We start from the raw sequence: 15,219 nt of genomic DNA on the forward strand, positions 1-15,219 counted from the left end.
GATGTCTTCCTAACCTGAGGCACACACAGCAGGCCAGCAGCTCCCTGTCATCTCAAGGCATGCACCAGCACATATGTCTAAATCAAATAGTCCATATAGGACAGCACGTGGCCATGCACAATCTTACAAGTCAACAACAAAACTTTAAAGTCCACCCTCATATGAACAGACAACCAACAGAAAGATGCCAGCAGTGGTGTTATGTGTTCAATCTTTCAAGTTCAATTCAAAACTTGAACAGCTGTGTTCTGGATCATCTAGAGACCTCTGATGCTTATCAGTTTGAACATTAAATACCTTGTCTTTGTGGTGTATTCAATTGAATATAGGTTGATGAGGATTTGCAAATTATTGTATTCTGTTTTTAATTTACATTTTACACAGTGTTCCAACTTCATTGGAATTGGGGTTGTACATAGAGCTTACATAACATACTGCTGTGTTTATAACCGTGGTTGAACATTCCAGTGGACCAAGTATTTTTTGGTCTTTCAGTTACGTGATGTTGTCACAGATGTTGGGGGTAGACAGGAAGACTTACATCATCAGTCCCCAGGTGGAGAACATGAACTGTCCCCAATCATCCACACCAATAACCCCTCCTTCAACCTGGAGCTCCACTGGCAGGACCTGATGGCCATCATGGAGCCTGAGGCAACTCGGTCTGAGGTGAGACCACATGAATTTAAGACATAAATATACGATGAAACAAGATTAAATGAAACATGAAATTACAGCACAGATAAATACAATCTTTTCATGGCTATTATACTTGGTGATGACCCATGGAGTGAGCGTTGTATGATCAAAACCTCATTACTGCTGTCCCGTTGTGGATCTATTGGGGGTAGGGTGCACCAAAGGTGTAATAAAATATGGGGAAGGTCTTACATAAACAAATGGATTTATAAGCAATACTGTAAACAGACTGAGAAGAGCTCCCATATTTAACCCCTTAACGCCCATCGTCGCATATATGCTACAATCTCTGACTCAAATATGCAACTTACCAAATTGAATGTATGCCTGTTGTCGCAAATTTGCAACATACCATCATTATTATTATAACATTATAACATAAAGTCATTACCAGAATACCAAATATTACTATCTAGTTTTTGTGCAAAAGTGAAATTAATAATCTCAACATTATTTACCATCTACTTAAAGGCAAAAACACACACAAAACGTTTTTATATACAGCTATATAAATTCGGGCGTTAAGGGGTTACAATAAAAATTGTGTATTAAACATTATAAGTACAGTCTGAATTCTAGTCGCGTGCCTTTGACACACCCTATCAAAACCCCAATCACCTAATGTTAGATCCACCCCTGCTGTCTGGTTATTAGAATGTCCTTGAGCAAGATGCTAAACCTCCAAAGGTAGTCGCATATCCAATTCAATTTTAAGTAATATACTTAGGTAAACAGTGTCAAATTTTGTTAACACAACCTGGAATTGAAATTTAAAAGAGGATGAAATTAAACAAGATAGGAGAATAAATAAATAAATAAATAAATAGTCAAATTCTACAATCTGAGATATTGAAGTTCTGGCAGGAAAAAAATCTGGATAATTCTGCTTTTTTTTTTTTTTGCACCCTCCCAGGACACAGATGTAGACATGGTGACACCATTAGATAATCCTCAGGACTCTGGACCTCAGAGAACCCTTCAAGATGTGGACTCTGACATTCTGCATCAGCACTGTAACACTCAGGAAATGAATGTTCCAGAGGTCAACCAGGATGGCAGTCATCTGCAGCATGGTACTTAAACTCAGAAGCTGCCGGTTTGTCTTTTCAGAATTCCACAGCGTTGTGTTTGTGTCCTACTGTATGATGAGACAAACCTGAATTCTTCCAAACAGTTACACCTTAAACAAACAGACATTTCATTTCTTTAGTTGATCTGACTGTGATTACAACTCACAGTAAGAAGGTTGTGGGCTTGATTCTACCAATATCCAGATCCTTTCTGTATGGTCTCTCTGTCTGGGTGGGTTTCCTTCCACCAATAAACATGCATGTTAAGTTCATCTGGGGTGGTTTGCCGAATTGGCATTAAAAAGAGTCAAACAGTTGAAAACCACGAGGGTGGACACTTGCGTGGGACCAAAATGTCCTACTCAAATGGGATGTGAGAAGTACACGCTCTTCAGTGAAAGACGATTGTATTTAGTCCATGAGCCAGATGCCAGTTTTGACCTCCTAAGTGGTGCCACTTATGGGGACTAAACAACACTTACAATTAAACTTATAGCCTCAATATGTCATTAGTCAACAACAGAACTATAATGGCCTTCCTAGGGTGACAACTATAACAAGGGCGGGTTCAGTAAAGTTGACCGTGATGACCCAGGGGGTCAGCATTTAAAAATGCTTCCATCATGTTGAAAAGTATACCACATTATTTGTCTCACCATGAAGATTCCAAAAAGATATAGTTTGGATTATTTATGACTGCAAGAGGTCAACACAGCAAAAATGGTGACAAAGGACAATTTACAGTGTATCCAGAAAGTATTCACAGCACTTCACTTTTTCTATATTTTGTTGTATCTGTATATTATTATGTTATAGCCTTATTCCAAAATAGAGTACATTCATCCCCCCCCCCCAAATTCTACTCACAACACCCCATAATGACTATGAAAAAAGGTTATCATTAAAAGGATCGGGTGTGCTCCTGGTTCAAAACCCACCCTTGCCCATTTCTCCATGTAATGTGGAGAAAAAATATAATAATAATAAAAAAAGAAATCACATACACATAAGTATTCACACCCTTTGCTCATTACTTTGTTGATGCACCTTTGGCAGCAATTACAGCCTCAAGTCTTCTTGAATATGATGCCACAAGCTTGGTGCACCTATCTTTGGGCAGTTTTGTCCATTCCTCTTTGCAGCACCTGTCAAGCTCCATCAGGTTAGATGGGGAGTGTTGGTACGCAGCCATTTTCAGATCTCTCCAGAGATGTTCAATTGGATTCAGGTCTGGACTCTGGCTGGGCCACTCAACGACATTCACAGTGTTGTCCTGAAGCCACTCCTTTGATATTTTGGCTGTGTGCTTAGGGTCATTGTCCTGCTGAAAAATGAACTGTTGCCTGTGCTTAGGGTCATTGTCCTGCTGAAAAATGAACTGTTGCCCAGTCTGAGGTCAAGAGCGCTCTGGAGCAGGTTTTCATCCAGGATGTCTCTATACATTGCTGCATTCATCTTACCCTCAATCCTATCTACTCTCCCAGTTCCTGCTGCTGAAAAATATCCCCACAGTATGATGCTGCCACCACCATGCTTCACTGTAGGGATGGTGCTTGGTTTCTCCAAACATGACGTCACACCAAAGAGTTCAATCTTGTGTCATCAGTCCAGAGAATTTTATTTCTGATGGTCTGAGAGTCCTTCAGGTGCCTTTTGGAAAACTCCAGGTGGGCTGCCATGTGCCTTTTACTAAGGAGTGGTTTCCTTCTGACCAGTCTACCATACAGGCCTGATTGGTGGATTGCTGCAGAGATGGTTGTCCTTCTGGAAGGTTCTCCTCTTTCCACAGAGGAATGCTGGAGTTCGGACAGAGTGGCCATTGGGGTCTTGGTCACCTCCTTCTACCCCAGTCACTCAGTTTAGATGTGCGGCCAGCTCTAGGAAGAGTCCTGGTGGATCTGAACTTGTTACATTTACAAATGATGAAGGCCACTGTGCTCATTGGGACCTTCAAAGCAGCAGAAATGTTTGTACCCTTCCCTACATTTGTTCCCCCCCCCCCCCCCCCAATGAAAACCCCACCGTTTTCACATTGTCATTATGGGGTATTGTGTGTAGAATTTTCAGGGAAAAAAATTCATCCTTTTTGGAATAAAGCTGTAACATAAAATCTGGAAAATGTGCAGCACCATGAATTCTTTCTGAATGCACTGTCACTTTGTACAGGGGTCAAAACTTAAAATTGCTCCAGTTTTAGTGAAAAGGGAAGAAAACTGGTGGAGCTAATGAGAATAAATGGAATAGTTTTGACAGTGTTATGAATGCTTACTAACGGTCAACATCCAAAAGTGCAAACTATTCTTTTTAAAAACCCCTTTAGCTCAGTTAATAATTTGCATCACTTTTTTTTCTAACCAAAATTGGACCAGCTTATCTTTTGTATCCTGTGCAAACTGAAACTGACCTGTGTCACCATTTTCGCTGTTTTTACCCCATAACTCCAAAACATTATCATAAATTGTCCAAACTATAACTTTTTGAAATCTTTATGGTCTAACAAATAATGTGGTATACTTTAAATTATGACTGGGGCATTTTTAAATGCTGACTCCTGTGTAATCCTTCAGTGAGCCCTACCTGGCTATAGCTGCCATTCTAAGATGGCAGCATTACATTTTGTGTAGGCCATGGTATGCTGAGGCTGGATTGTTATTTAGTCCTCTTATGTAGTACTGACCTGGCCCATGGACTAACGGAGTAAAAACTGCTGAATGCTGTTCCATGTTAATCAAACTGCCTGTTGTCTCCTTCTAGATTCATTGGAGCATCACCACCCGGACCAGGTTCTTCTCACCCCCAGTGCAGAATTGGAGAACTACAGCTCATCTTTTGAGACTCTGAAAAATATCTCTCCTGGTCCACAGGACCAAATGGGTCTGTTTGTGGAAGACTTCTCAGATGACTTCCATAGGGAACTGGATGCTGAAAACACCAATGCCTTCAATATGAGTCTGCTAACACGTGATCTTCTTGACAATACAGAAAACAGCCTTAACATCCTCTACCCTGAAGGAATTGCTGGATTCAATGTGAACTCAGACTCCAGTTCTATCACTTCTCTAGAGCTGAGTGGTACCCGTGACTTCCAGACATCCCTCACCAGCATCCAGTTGATGAATGACAATGAAGACAATGATGATGATGGTCTACAAAGTCCATTTAGTGATCTCTTAGAAGATTCTAGCATCTTAGATGAGATTAGCTTGTTGGGTCTTGCTCTGGAGGAAGGCTTCAGCCCTGAGATCCTTGCCAGTCTACAAGAGCAGGACTACCTTTCCCCTGAAGTGTCCCAAGCACAATGTGGTCAGTTGATCTGCAACATTGCCACAAAGGAAGAAAGTGATGACAAGAACTGGGATGATGGTGTGGCAGTCCAGGAAGAACGGGATAAACCCAGGAGACACCAGCGAGGTAATTACAGAATGTACAGGCAAAAAATGAGTACACTCAGAGCATCTATCGAAGTCTAAAGCACTCAAATTTAGTAGAACCACTTTGTGTGTGCGTCAGAGGAGTTATATGACATCGATAATCAAATCAAATCAATTTTATTTATATAGCGCCAAATCACAACAAACAGTTGTCCCAAGGCGCTTTATATTGTAAGGCAAGGCCATACAATAATTACGGAAAAACCCCAACGGTCAAAACGACCCCCTGTGAGCAAGCACTTGGAAACAGTGGGAAAGAAAAACTCCCTTTTAACAGGAAGAAACCTCCAGCAGAACCAGGCTCAGGGAGGGGCAGTCTTCTGCTGGGACTGGTTGGGGCTGAGGGAGAGAATCAGGAAAAAGACATGCTGTAGAGGGGAGCAGAGATCAATCACTAATGATTAAATGCAGAGTGGTGCATACAGAGCAAAAAGAGAAAGAAACACTCAGTGCATCATGGGAACCCCCCAGCAGTCTAAGTCTATAGCAGCATAACTAAGGGATGGTTCAGGGTCACCTGATCCAGCCCTAACTATAAGCTTTAGCAAAAAGGAAAGTTTTAAGCCTAATCTTAAAAGTAGAGAGGGTGTCTGTCTCCCTGATCCAAATTGGGAGCTGGTTCCAGAGGAAAGGAGCCTGAAAGCTGAAGGCTCTGCCTCTCATTCTACTCTTACAAACCCTAGGAACTACAAGTAAGCCTGCAGTCTGAGAGGGAAGCGCTCTATTGGGGTGATATGGTACTATGAGGTCCCTAAGATAAGATGGGACCTGATTATTCAAAACCTTATAAGTAAGAAGAAGAATTTTAAATTCTATTCTAGAATTAACAGGAAGCCAATGAAGAGAGGCCAATATGGGTGAGATATGCTCTCTCCTTCTAGTCCCTGTCAGTACTCTAGCTGCAGCATTTTGAATTAACTGAAGGCTTTTCAGGGAACTTTTAGGACAACCTGATAATAATGAATTACAATAGTCCAGCCTAGAGGAAATAAATGCATGAATTAGTTTTTCAGCATCACTCTGAGACAAGACCTTTCTAATTTTAGAGATATTGCGCAAATGCAAAAAAGCAGTCCTACATATTTGTTTAATATGCGCATTGAATGACATATCCTGATCAAAAATGACTCCAAGATTTCTCACAGTATTACTAGAGGTCAGGGTAATGCCATCCAGAGTAAGGATCTGGTTAGACACCATGTTTCTAAGATTTGTGGGGCCAAGTACAATAACTTCAGTTTTATCTGAGTTTAAAAGCAGGAAATTAGAGGTCATCCATGTCATTATGTCTGTAAGACATTCCTGCAGTTTAGCTAATTGGTGTGTGTCCTCTGGCTTCATGGATAGATAAAGCTGGGTATCATCTGCATAACAATGAAAATTTAAGCAATGCTGTCTAATAATGCTGCCTAAGGGAAGCATGTATAAAGTGAATAAAATTGGTCCTAGCACAGAACCTTGTGGAACTCCATAATTAACCTTAGTCTGTGAAGAAGATTCCCCATTTACATGAACAAATTGTAATCTATTAGATAAATATGATTCAAACCACCGCAGCGCAGTGCCTTTAATACCTATGGCATGCTCTAATCTCTGTAATAAATTTTTATGGTCAACAGTATCAAAAGCATCACTGAGGTCTAACAGAACAAGGCCATAAGAAGATCATTTGTAACCTTCACTAATGCTGTTTCTGTACTATGATGAATTCTAAACCCTGACTGAAACTCTTCAAATAGACCATTCCTCTGCAGATGATCAGTTAGCTGTTTTACAACTACCCTTTCAAGAATTTGTGAGAGAAAAGGAAGGTTGGAGATTGGCCTATAATTAGCTAAGATAGCTGGGTCAAGTGATGGCTTTTTAAGTAATGGTTTAATTACTGCCACCTTAAAAGCCTGTGGTACATAGCCAACTAATAAAGATAGATTGATCATGTTTAAGATCGAAGCATTAATTAATGGTAGGGCTTCCTTGAGCAGCCTGGTAGGAATGGGGGCTAAAAGACATGTTGATGGTTTGGAGGAAGTAACTAATGAAAATAACGCAGAACAATCGGAGAGAAAGTAAATACCGGCATCACTGAAAGCAGCCAAAGAGAACGATATGTCTTTGGGATGGTTATGAGTAATTTTTTCTCCAATAGTTAAAATTTTATTAGCAAAGAAAGTCATGAAGTCATTACTAGTTAAAGTTAAAGGAATACTCGGCTCAGTAGAGCTCTGATTCTTTGTCAGCCTGGCTACAGTGCTGAAAAGAAACCTGGGGTTGTTCTTATTTTCTTCAATTAGTGATGAGTAGTAAGATGTCCTAGCTTTACGGAGGGCTTTTTTATAGAGCAACAGACTTTTTCCAGGCTAAGTGAAGATCTAAACTAGTGAGATGCCATTTCCTCTCCAACTTACGGGTTATCTGCTTTAAGCTGCCAGTTTGTGAGTTATACCACGGAGTCAGGCACTTCTGATTTAAGGCTCTCTTTTTCAGAGGAGCTACAGCATCCAAAGTTGTCCTCAATGAGGATATAAAACTATTGACGAGATAATCTATCTCACTCACAGAGTTTAGGTAGCTACTCTGCCCTGTGTTGGTATATGGCATTGGAGAACATAAAGAAGGAATCATATCCTTAAACCTAGTTACAGCGCTTTCTGAAAGACTTCTACTGTAATGAAACTTATTCCCCACTGCTGGGTAGTCCATCAGAGTAAATGTAAATGTTATTAAGAAATGATCAGACAGAAGGGGGTTTTCAGGGAATACTGTTAAGTCTTCAATTTCCATACCATAAGTCAGAACAAGATCTAAGGTATGATTAAAGTGGTGGGTGGACTCATTTACATTTTGAGCAAAGCCAATCGAGTCTAACAATAGATTAAATGCAGTGTTGAGGCTGTCATTCTCAGCATCTGTGTGGATGTTAAAATCGCCCACTATAATTATCTTATCTGAGCTAAGCACTAAGTCAGACAAAAGGTCTGAAAATTCACAGAGAAACTCACAGTAACGACCAGTTGGACGATAGATAACAATAAATAAAACTGTTTTTTGGGACTTCCAATTTGGATGGACAAGACTAAGAGTCAAGCTTTCAAATGAATTAAAGCTCTGTCTGGGTTTTTGATTAATTAATAAGCTGGAGTGGAAGATTGCTGCTAATCCTCCGCCTCGGCCCGTGCTACGAGCGTTCTGGCAGTTAGTGTGACTTGGGGGTGTTGACTCATTTAACCTAACATATTCATCCTGCTGTAACCAGGTTTCTGTAAGGCAGAATAAATCAATATGTTGATCAATTATTATATCATTTACTAACAGGGACTTAGAAGAGAGAGATCTAATGTTTAATAGACCACATTTAACTGTTTTAGTCTGTGGTGCAGTTGAAGGTGCTATATTATTTTTTGTTTTTGAATTTTTATGCTTAAATAGATTTTTGCTGGTTATTGGTGGTCGGGGAGCAGGCACCGTCTCTATGGGGATGGGGTAATGAGGGGATGGCAGGGGGAGAGAAGCTGCAGAGAGGTGTGTAAGACTACAACTCTGCTTCCTGGTCCCAACCCTGGATAGTCACGGTTTGGAGGATTTAAGAAAATTGGCCAGATTTCTAGAAATGAGAGCTGCTCCATCCAAAGTGGGATGGATGCCGTCTCTCCTAACAAGACCAGGTTTTCCTCAGAAGCTTTGCCAATTATCTATGAAGCCCACCTCATAATCCAGGAGGGGATAACCCACAGCACTTTCAACTGACCAATATGGAATTTTTGCAGGCCAAGAGATACTAGGTAGTAAAAAATTTCAGACTCCAATATATGAAATTGTTAATATTTTACAAACTTTTACAAAATAACAGGAAATCTAACAGGATATTCAGGGGTGCAATTTAGAACTAGAAATTGGGGGGGGGGGGGGGGGGGGACAAAGTGCGGAAGCCCATAGGCCGGGGGTCTGGGGGCGGCTTTAGGCCCCCAGAAGCCAACGGTTTCTCGATGAGCTCAGATGCATTCTGAGCATCCAGAACAGTAATTTTAATGTTTTGAGAAGACCATAAAGTGGACACCATTTGACTTATGCAATTTGAAACTGTGGATATAAGTACTTTATTCTGAGAATAGCCAGCATTGATTTTATTAACATCCTGGTGTAAATAAGGTATCACCACATGTGTAGAACTCAAAAAGAATGATAGGTTGAGTTTTCATTAAAAAAAACAACTGCAATGTGGTAAAATATATTCATAAATATGAAAGAACAGGCTCTTAATAATTATTAACTATCGCATACTGTATTTGTTTTTGCATGTTTGAAAAAACAACAGATCATAAGTTTAGGATAAATTACTTATGAATTTAATTTTCGAAGTGGCACTAATGACAACACTCATACTGAACATCATTTCGCTTGCATAGACTGATTTTGGAGATCAAGCAATAATTGCAGATGGGCTTTCTGAGGACCCAGATAGCTTTTCTGATTTCCTTTTCAAAACTTTCAGAATTTAGTACATTAGCATATGGTCCATTGATACTTATGTGTAGACACTAGTCCCTAGAGGCAACTATTTTTGGTTTCATATCTGGGCAAATGCCATCCCAGAAAATTCCGAATGTGACAAACAAGAAGCAGGTGTTGTAAACAAGTCAATGCTGCTAAAAATACAAACTTGCAGAAACAAAGATACTATTCTGACATGGTTTTGCACATAAGACTGACATAGCATGTTTCAAGTACACACATATATGTCAGAAGGTGGGGAGGGACATACCATATTCTGTCCCCCCTGGTTGAAAAGGTCGGGGGGACATGTCCCCCCCCATCCCCCACCAAATTGCGCCCATGAGCATATTATATTTATACAGAAATACAACTGTCATCTTGGAGTATTTTTCTTAACCAACCAATGAATGCCACCGTACATACATAGCTATGATAGGCAGTGGCTGTATCACGTTGTTCAGTATTTGCATAAAATAGATTTCTTATCCTGGCGAACCGATCCCGTATAAGCGGTTGAAGGTGAGTGAGTGAGTGAGACTTATCATCTATTTTGTCCCCACCAAGCTGACACTCTTGTCACTGTAACATACCTACTCTGACTGAAAACTAATGGCAGCTGGTCACTTTGCCTCAGTCTCTTGTAGCTAATGCAACTAAGGTGTGATGGTGGGCATTGCAAACAATACTACTGGAGTGTCCTCTGCTGGATAGACTGCACAATACCATTTTAAACAAAGTGTTTTTATGCATTGTTTATTTTGTAAAATAAAAGTTTTGATTTAGGCAAAAATCAACGCTGACACCAATATGTTCCTGAAAGGATCGCATTGCCTGATATTACTGCTCAACCAATATATTGGTTTGGCTCTAATTTGAATGATATTAGCATGTCAAAAAAATATTTAGGAATCTTTGTAAAATAATTTGACTTGTGGCAATTGGCAAAACTGCATGAAATTTTACTGGCAGAGTAAGCAGCAGTGTTTTCCTCTTTCAAGTGTGTACTAATGCAAAAGTCATATGTTGAAAACTCCCACTACTTAACTTGACCTTTCCTTGTTCCCTTAGGCAGTGAAAATGAAACTGATTCAGACTCTGGTCTATCCCTGGACTTCAACCACAGCCCTGTTTCTCCATGTTCCTCAGAAAGCTCCTGTTCTTCAGACACGTCTTTGTCCTCAGTTTCAACTGTGAGAGTTCCTTTCCTGAAGATGATACTGACGAAGGTTTAGTTGGCAAAAATATGGAAGTTGAGGTCAACATAAAGCAAGAGGAAGAAGAGGAGGAGCTGGGAGCAGTAGGAGGCTACTCTGATGATGCTAAACTATTCCCTCCTATGTATGGAGATCAAAAGATGTTCAGTGGATTTCCCCGGTTGGAATATATTGGTCATAATCACACATACATTCAACATGGGTTCTCAACCTCCTTGCCTTCCAAAAGCAATTTGCCGACTAAACACCCCAAATCCACTAGACAACACAACAGCACCAAGCTGCACATCTCCAACCACATCTCCAAGACTCAAATATGGAGCCGGGATGAATGCCGAGCACGAGCAATGAAGATTCCTTTCTCCATTGAACTAATTGTTAATCTTCCCGTAGAGGACTTCAGTGACCTTCTGGCCAATTACCACCTCAGCAAGGAGCAGCTCGTGCTTATCAGGGACATACGTCGCCGTGGCAAAAACAAAATAGCTGCTCAGAACTGCAGGAAGAGGAAGCTGGATGTGCTGCAGGGAATACAAGATGACGTGTCAAGGTTGAAGCGCATCCGTCTGCGGCTGCGCCGAGAAAAACGAGAAGCCCTGAAAACACTGGAGGAAATGAAGCAGAGACTAGGCAGCTTGTATGAGGAGGTCTTCTCCAACCTCAGAGATAAGGAGGGGAGGCCACTGGACAGCACAGAGTACCTGCTTAATTTTGGACCAAACGGTCATGTGTCATTGACTTCACGCCGACAAAGAGTGACATCATCCACAGACAAAAAAAACAGGAAGAAACAGAGAGACCAGAAGTGAGGAGGTGGGAAACCCAGAACTATTAGATAACAGAACTAAAGCACGTGACAAACCACTCTCAGCACTCTGTAATGCTCCTTCAGTTCCACAGCTGTGTTTGCAGTTTATGGGTTGTGGCACTGTGTGCACAGAATTTCCACCCATGTGAAATGGGTGATTCTCAGACACAATCTTAACTTGAAGAACTTATGAAATGCTGAAAGAGAACTGCAACAGGTTCTTTTCTGTCCTGCTAAACAGAAGGAACTGCACTGACAACTACAGTTTGGCATGTAACATTCTACCTCTGCAAGTAGAGGCTGCTTGACTAGATGGTCATCTAACTATCGCCAAACCACATTAAGCTGCTGAGGGTCAAAGGGAAGACAGGAATAAAGAACCTTCCCACAAGCGCAGGGAGGCTACACCCGGGAACCTTTTCAAACCAGAAGTCGTTTGATAGCATAGCTGGGCTTGGTCAGTGGAAGTGGTCCGGATAGCATGTTGTGGGCTCTAAGGAGACCCCTATGGGTAGTATGGGTTGCCTTTCAAGTGGCTCGCGATGGTGTGTGTCTGCCACTAGCAGCAGCTGAGCCCTCCCCATGGCTCTGCTATGGGACTGTAATCCAGGCATGAAAGCGTCGCTGGCTCTTGCTCCAGTGACCAGTCCCAAGTGGGGGCATTGACGCCCCTCTCTGTGGGGTTGTGCACTCTGTCAGTACCTGGAGAGGGGTGGGCATGTCTAAGTCTATTGTTATTGTCTAATATTGACATGCTGACTTTGTGCCCACGTGCATTGTTGGTTGCGTGGTCTGCAGACCTCATGAGCACTTCTCGTTTGGGGGCTGTGTGGCACCGATACAACTCTTCGCTATAATTCATGTTATCACATCTAAAGATATCTTTCACAATCTGCACACACTCACAATTCTGTAATAATTCACGAACCCTTTATTAAGCTTGACACCCCCTCAAATCTCTTCACTGTTGTTGTAGACAGTCATAATTTGCATGTCACAGTAATTGTATTTTTGTATGTTTAATGGTGCTTTTATGTGTCACCTCCTTAATTCATGGGGGCAGCAAATCATTGCTGTAATATTACTAACTGCATATCTTTAATGGTATGAGCCAGGTATGACTGACACTAGATGGATATACTCTTATACAGACAAGGCATATTTAAAAGATAAGCTTTATTTTTAATTATTTTTTAAATTAATACTCTGACAGTCAGTTATCTGCCACACCAGCTCCCATTATTTGGTTGATGCTACTGTATAAATATTATTTTTGCATAAACATCCTGAATATTTCTAACTCCATTGAAGAGGAATAGTAGGATTGACACCCCCCCCCCCCATAGTTATGTTTAATTATCTTGTTCCAGTAATGCAGATTTTAATGCATCCAGTTAATTGTGCCAACTCCGATCACTTGTTCATAAACTGAAAAGTCTGTTTGACAGCTCAGTTAATCAACCGAGGGCTCAGGATGATACTCAGGGTTTATTGAACTTGCTATCTGAAACAGGGTCAGAGGTCACCTGCCCTGCATGTTTCCCATGTGTACTTGCTGCAACCACAGCTGATTAGTCAGTCTTGTTTCGTAACTCTTGATTATCTGAGCACACTTAAATAACAGTGGGCCGAGTTGGAAACCCTGCAAGGCAGATGACCTACAGGAGCAGGGTTAGATGTAGGTTGTGCTGTCGAAGTCCTTGGTTCCAAGTCAGCTGTGGTAGTCATGTAATTGATTAATAAAATGCTGTTATTTGAAAGTTTAATTTACTTCCTTTGGAATTAGAACCCAGTGTGTAGCGTTACTCAAGTATTTAGTTATTTTGCAGATAATGCAATTTGTAAAATGTTTGGATCATTTGCTTGAATTTGTGCAAAGCAGGTGTTCATTAGTTCATGTGGTGACTGTCATTTACAAATTTACACTGTTGTATTTAAGACATTAATGGAACATTGAAGCCCATCTCACATGTAAAAACTTTAATGTGTTTTTGATAAAGGTTTTTATTTTTTGACACTTCTTGGCATACTCTTGAATTTATTCAGTCCTCAAGAAGGTTCAACAACAACTTCTTTTAACACTTGACATATCACTGCTCTGATATCAGGGATGAGAACAGTCTGGAAGGAAAAAGATTGGTGGACGACTGTGAGGGGGCCCCCACTTCCACAAGGACAACATTTGGAATTTTTCACACTTTAAAGGAGCTATTCTGGTGAATTTTAACAAATGAAAAGATGGTTTTATGTGGATAAAAAAAAAATGCTCATTTACCTTTGTTTAAAATCTTGGCAATGAATGACAATTCATAATAAATTGTATCAAAATTTATGGTGACAGACATTCCAAATCAGTGTTCGTCAATAATGAAACCAAATAACCAGGATGTGTAAAGACAGTCCAATGTACATGTAAATCCTGGTGAAACCCATTCAAGACCACGCTACAAATGATTTTTTTCAATTAAACAAAAACATGTCGATTTTCACTCATTCAAATGTAAAATCAAACTTGACACTATTGACAGTACTGAAAAGAATAACAAAAATCATGTACACAGGGTTGGGGGGCAGCACGGTGGCTTAGTGGTTAGCACTGTTGCCTCACAGCGAGAAGGTCGTGGGTTCAATTCCCGTGGCCTTTCTGTGTAGAGTTTGCATGTTCTCCCCATGTTTGCGTGGGTTTCCTCCGGGTGCTCCAGTTTCCTCCCACATCCAAAGACATGCGGGTTAGGTGGATTGGAATCTTTAAAATTGTCCTTAGGGGTGTGTGTGAGTGTGTCAGTGTTTGTTTATTTGTGGCCCTGCGACAGACTGGCGTCCTGTCCTGGGTGTACCCCGCCTCGCGCTCTATGACTGCTGGGATAGGCTCCAGCCCCCCGCGACCCTTAATTGGACTAAGCGGTAGAAGGTGAATGAATGAATGTACACAGAGTTCTAGTTTGGATGGTATTGTCGAATCCTGGGCCCTACCCATGTCCTTTGTTGATGTGTTTAATCCTTTTTTTCTATCTTCTTAGTTCATTTGTATTTTTCTTACCCTTAGTTTATTTTTTTTTAAATAGGTACTAACTTGCATCAGTAGTAGATATTCGGTCCAACATCAGGGCTGCAGGCTGTAGTATTAGTTTATAGTATGATTTTGCCCAGCTACATCCATGCAATCTTTTCTTTGTAACCTTTACCGATTTCTCCAGCACACTTGCCATGCTCGCCAGTGCATTTTCCTCACAAAAAAACTCTCCAAGATTTTTTCATTTGCCTCAATTATGCATCCCATAATATGCAGTTCCCACATGCGGGATCTCGCACAAGAGATGTTTTTCAGGAAAAGTAGTAAAGTGTTTACTGCTTAGGGTACCCCTGCCCTGTCAGGAACTACTGTAATTTCTGATCTATCGAGTGCACCTTAATGTAAGCTGCAGCCACCAATTTTAGAGAAGAAAAATATTTTTTTTTACATATATTGGCCGCACGTGTCTATAAACTGCAGGTGTCCACGTTAA

At 40.8% G+C, this 15,219-nt stretch overlaps 1 protein-coding gene across 1 annotated transcript in view; it reads left to right on the top strand.

The window, feature by feature from the left end:
- LOC117527348 (endoplasmic reticulum membrane sensor NFE2L1-like) overlaps positions 1-13,730 on the top strand; it is a 33,978-nt gene extending 20,248 nt beyond the window's left edge. The window contains 5 exon segments of the mRNA XM_034189655.1: positions 496-669; positions 1,613-1,772; positions 4,524-5,180; positions 10,760-10,876; positions 10,879-13,730. Coding sequence (XP_034045546.1) covers positions 496-669; positions 1,613-1,772; positions 4,524-5,180; positions 10,760-10,876; positions 10,879-11,714 — 1,944 coding nt within the window. The 3' untranslated portion in view covers positions 11,715-13,730.
- Positions 13,731-15,219: the final 1,489 nt, after the last annotated feature.

Source organism: Thalassophryne amazonica, chromosome 16 (genome assembly GCF_902500255.1).
Source record: "Thalassophryne amazonica chromosome 16, fThaAma1.1, whole genome shotgun sequence".
NCBI classification, from domain to species: Eukaryota; Metazoa; Chordata; class Actinopteri; order Batrachoidiformes; family Batrachoididae; genus Thalassophryne; species Thalassophryne amazonica.